The sequence below is a fragment of the Triticum dicoccoides genome, unplaced genomic scaffold, assembly GCF_002162155.2.
Source record: "Triticum dicoccoides isolate Atlit2015 ecotype Zavitan unplaced genomic scaffold, WEW_v2.0 scaffold63817, whole genome shotgun sequence".
Classification (NCBI taxonomy): domain Eukaryota; kingdom Viridiplantae; phylum Streptophyta; class Magnoliopsida; order Poales; family Poaceae; genus Triticum; species Triticum dicoccoides.
This window is the reverse complement of record NW_021288134.1, coordinates 473-5532: the sequence shown is the minus strand read 5'-3', so window position 1 is coordinate 5532 and position 5060 is coordinate 473. Positions and strand designations below refer to the sequence as shown.

The window sequence follows — 5060 nt, the reverse complement described above, 5'->3', positions numbered from 1 at the left end:
TCCGCGTGTCTCGGTTATCTCTTACCCGAGCCCTTTACTTATGAACTTTACTTTGTGATAGCTATAGTGTTTCATTTTATATATCTTGCTATCACTTACTTATTTATCTTGCTTAGCATAAGTTGCTTGTGCACATAGGTGAGCCTAGTTGTTGTAGGTTTTGTGCTTGACAAATTAACTGCTAGGTTTATTCCGCATTTGTTCAAGCCTCAAACATAATTATTTTAAAGCGCCTATTCACCCCCCCCCCCTCTAGGCGACATCCACGATCTTTCACCCTGACTATGAATCTTCTACCTGATAAACATAGAAAATTCATAGTAAGAGTCCATATCCTTAACAAAGGATGCAATGATATCAGAAGCTTATCCCTTTCAGATGACCCGGATATTTAAGCTGGTCGACTAGCTCATCAATCGGCGAGATGGGGCTAATACGGGTGCGAAATGTTAAGTATGAGCAATTTTCGGTGCCCAGACAGCCCAAGACGGACAGGATGATCGACGTGCATGGCCTGCATGTAACAAATGTTTTGAAAATAGGATACGTGATTGTAAATTGTTAAATTTGAGGCACGACCGGTCACTGTCCGCGGGCGTTTGAGGTTCCAAATTTGCAACCTCCGGCTGTAGATGCTTTGAGTAGGTGATCTTTTGAATTTTTTTAAAATTCATGTTTTTCTTTGTTTATTTTTTGTTTTTTATTCTTTAAGGTGACACCATCATAAGTATGGGCGGCGCAACGTGTTGGCCGTCCGCCGCCTTGACGGTCATTTCATCCGGCGTAATCTAGCTGCATGGATCTTTCCTCGCCATTACAACAAAGGCATTGCTGCAGTATCCTTGTTTGCAAGAGACCATATGTTGCGAAAACATTCACAACAGAGGTTCTGTTACAGAATTATTATTTTCCCGTCTTAACTTTTTGCAACATGGGTATTGTTGCGGAACGACTTTGGCAACACAGATTATGTTGTACAGATGATGTTGCTGAAAAATTGTTAAGGTGGCAGAGGTGCGCGGATTGAGCCAGGAGAATTGATGCCGCAAATCAAGTGTTTTGCAACACCTATTGAGTTGCATTAAGATGTACGCTCCGCACCATACAATGGACCTTGGATCGGACGGCTGCATGAGTGGTCATGGATGGCAACGAGCTCGACCTCAGATCTAGATATGGTTTGCAACAACATGGGTAATTTGTGTTAGGTTTTCTTTAGGGAGTCTTTGTGTTTGGTTTGGTCGGCAAGGCGGCGGTGTTGACCTAGTGTAGAAATAATGTCTCTCCGCCCTATCCCCGTTATGGGGGCGAGCTTATCACCCTCAGAGGGTATGTGGTGTTGTGTCTCTGGGGCACCTTCTGGGATTCAGTCGGTTTAAGTTTTCGGCAGATATGCCTGAAATTGGCTGGCTTTTGTGGTCTTCGGTGTTTCCACAAGCACTTATCATTGGTTTCTTCTCCGGGGCGGCGTTTTGCTTTGTAGTTTGTGGTCGTCGACGTCTCCTGTTCTTTATTGACGACTTCACAACGATGCTTCTACAAGCTACTAGGTTTGAAAACTTTGATCCGTCAAGGTAGAGGCTCAGAGGTGACAACAAGTTGTGCTCATTGCGTGCCGCCGGTGGATACAGGAGGACGAAGACTTCGTCACCCCCAAGACTTTTGAAGACAAAAAGTTTGTAATGGTGCGTTTGTAAGGACCTATGATACTTAATATATGCATTAGGCCTTTCCGCGAAAAAGGTAACGCCGATGCAAAAATACAAGCGTGTGTACGTGTCATGAACGACCAAAAAATTTATATCGAATAAAAATAAAAACATGTTGTGACTTTATGTATAGGTAGTACTTTCATGTTACTATAGACCGACATCCATCTACAGATAAATGTAGCCAGTGGCAGAACCAAGATTGAAGCAAATCCCGGGACAATTTTTTTTTCTGGCACCATGTATGAATATTGGCACCTATAAGCAACCCAAGAATACCTCATAACATTCCTAAAAATTGAGCCTTATTTTGTATGCTTTTGCTGGGTGACGACTGATGTTGCTCGTGACTGTAAAAACATTAAAAAGAATCAATGGCATATACATACATGTCGGCCTGGAATCTTGTTATCCAAGGCTGCACTAAAAAATGATTCCATGCTGATGACTGTAAAATCATTAAATAAAGATGCATTTTTCTTCTGCGAAGTTGTCTTTGGCGATTTCGGCAATCTAAAAATATTGTGTAGGCTCAGTATCTTGGAGGTGCTCACAGGGGTCAATGCATTTGTGGTCATTACCTAAGCCGGTTGCCTCCTCCCCAACAAAAGTCTAGGGTTTCTCTGCCTCCCGCCGGCGCCACCGTCAGTCCGCCTCATCTCCTTTGGCCTCGGGGCATGTCAGCGCGGTGGATCTCGGCCCTTGCCGGCCCGAGGGCTCTGTTTTCAGTTGTTTCTTTGTGTTTTGTTATGGTTTGTGGCCTGCTCAGTAAAACGAGACCGCGGTGGCTCCTTGAAGATGGAATAAGATTCTCCGCGCCTAGCCCCGTCCCGATGGTGTGTCTAACATCACCGGTGGGCGTGTGGAGGTGTGTCTCTGACGGATCTATCCTTGATGGATTTGCTTGGATCTGGTCGTAGTTTGTCTACGTTCATGTGTTTTTAGATTGGATCCTTTCGACCTATGCTACACTTCATCAGCGACGGTTGTTATTCTGCTACATTGGTCCTATGGGGCCTTAGCACAACGACCTCCTGACAATGTACTACAACAAGTTTACCCGGCTCCGACGAGGGAGGGATATTGATGGCGGCGCACCTTTGGCTCGCTTCAGTGCTTGTAGTCGTCACTAGGTGGTCCACGGATTTGGATGTAATTTTTATTATTTCTGTTGTTTGTTGTACTGCCTTTTTCGAAGATGAATAAATTGGAAGTTTTCTAAAAAAATCAATGCATCTGTACTATGTTAAAAAATATGCATCTTTGATCTGATCATATTTGTGTATATTATCATTTTGGCATCCAATCCTGCCCTAGCCAGTACAAAAGATTCCACGCTGACTTTGGAATTTTCAAGGTCAACTTCTACTGCAACACATACTTGTATATACTTGCGGGCAGGGAAGGGAAAGCGTAACTCAGAGCAGGTCAGTTTGTAGTAAGCGGCAAACAGAAATGGCAAACGATTCTTCGCGCGTCCGCGTGGTTCGCAGGAGCACCGTCAAGGCCTCCGTCACGCGGCCCGACGCCGTGCTTCCCGTCTCCAACCTCGACCTGCTGTACTACCCCATGCCGCTCTCGATGGTCTGCGCCTACCGCAGGCCCTCGTCCGGCGGTGGCTTCGTCGACGTCGTCGCCGCCTTCGAGGCCAAGCTGTCGTCCCTGCTGGACCACTTCTTTCCCCTCGCCGGCCGCATCGTGGCTAACCCGCGCTCAGGGCTCCCGGAGGTGCACTGTGACAACCAGGGCGCGGAGCTAGTCGTCGGCGAGGTCGGCCTGGCGCTGGGCAGCCTGGACTTCGGCGACCTGGACGCGTCGCTGGCGAGAGTCGGCGTCCCCGTCCAGTACGACGCGGACATCGCGCTGTCGGTGCAGCTCGTTTCGTTCTCCTGTGGAGGGTTCGTCGTGGTGTGGGGCACCAACCACGGCCTCGCGGACGGGTGCGCGCTGTGCATGATCGTTGACGCGTGGTCTGAGCTCGCGCGGTCTGGGACGGTCGTCGCCGCCGCCCCGAACTACGACCGCTCCGTGTTCCGCCCTCGCGCTGCCCCGTCGTACGGCCCTTCGGTGGGCGAGCTGTTCATGCCGTTGGTGAGCGAGCGTCTCGTCAACGCCCTCACGGCCGGGGGCTCCTTGGTCGGCCGCACCTACTACGTCGAGGAGCGGGACCTCGCCATGCTGCGCGCGCAAGCGAGCGGCGACGGGGAGCGCGGCGCGAGCCGCGTCGAGGCGGTGTCTGCGTACTTGTGGAAGGTGTTCGCCACCACCGTTGGCTCGTCCGACGAGAGTTGCCGCATGGGCTGGTGGGTGAACGGGCGACGGCGTCTCACCACCACCCCGGAGGAAGCCATGCGCAACTACGTCGGCAACGTCACGACGTTCGCGGTGGCGGAGGCGACCGTGGAGGTTATCCAGCGGCGGCCGCTCCCGGAGATCGCGTCGATGGTGCGCGGGTCGATCAGGTCGACGGCCACCGACGAGCACTTCCAGGAGCTAGTGGACTGGGTGGAGGAGCACAAGCGCAAGGGCAATGGCAATGGCAAGGCTGCGGTCAAGTTCGTGGAGACAGCAACCGCCGGGCTGGGCAGCCCGGCGATGGGCGTGACGTCGTTCGCGTCCTTCAGCGTCGACACGGACTTCGGATTCGGGCACGCCGCCGTAGCGATGCCTACGTGGGTGGACTGCGGGAGGCTGTGCTCCGGCTTCGTGAAGATCATGGCGCGTCCGGGGAGTGACGGTGGTGGTGGTGGTTCCTGGATCTTGGGCATGTCCGTTTGGCCGAAGCTCGCCGCGGCGCTCGACTCGGACGAGCAGCGCATCTTCAAGCCTCTCACCGCCGAGTATCTCGGCCTCATGGCTGCAGCAAATTAGTATAGCCGGCTCCTGGCTCATTTATATTAATATAAGAATAAGTGGGCCAGCGATTCACACAAATAAACCACAGGTTCTGTTTTCAGATCTTGTGGTGGCAGTATTTGTGTGATGGGTCCACACAAGTTTTTGGTTACTGAATTGGCGGGTGATGGATACACACTCACACCGCGCTTATATACAATCAAAATTGCTAAATACTTGGCCTATACAATAAAAACAGGGATTTGTGGTGAGTAAATAGAAGCAACTACTAGTCCGGATCGTCTGATCGGAGAGGGATGAGATGAGACAATTTTTTTTTTAGAAAAAGAGGATGACCCCCGGTATGCATCTGGGCGATGCATACGGCCATTTTATTAATTATTCTCATAAGACCTTACAAAGTCATACAACAGCAAGACTAAAGCCATCGTGTAAGCAACGACTGTCGGTACACCTATCCAATTGATGAAGGGACGCAGGTAGTCTGGGCCTAAT

At 50.4% G+C, this 5060-nt stretch overlaps 1 protein-coding gene across 1 annotated transcript; it reads left to right on the top strand.

The window, feature by feature from the left end:
- Positions 1-3150: 3150 nt before the first annotated feature.
- LOC119347301 (putrescine hydroxycinnamoyltransferase 1-like) lies at positions 3151-4811 on the top strand. Its single transcript, XM_037616139.1, has one exon. It carries the CDS (start codon positions 3165-3167, stop codon positions 4578-4580), a length of 1416 nt encoding a protein of 471 aa, XP_037472036.1. The 5' UTR covers positions 3151-3164; the 3' UTR covers positions 4581-4811.
- Positions 4812-5060: the final 249 nt, after the last annotated feature.

Bases quoted from the DNA above. Each gene is read 5' to 3' on its own strand.
- LOC119347301 (XM_037616139.1), top strand. From the start codon at position 3,165: ATGGCAAACGATTCTTCGCGCGTCCGCGTGGTTCGCAGGAGCACCGTC.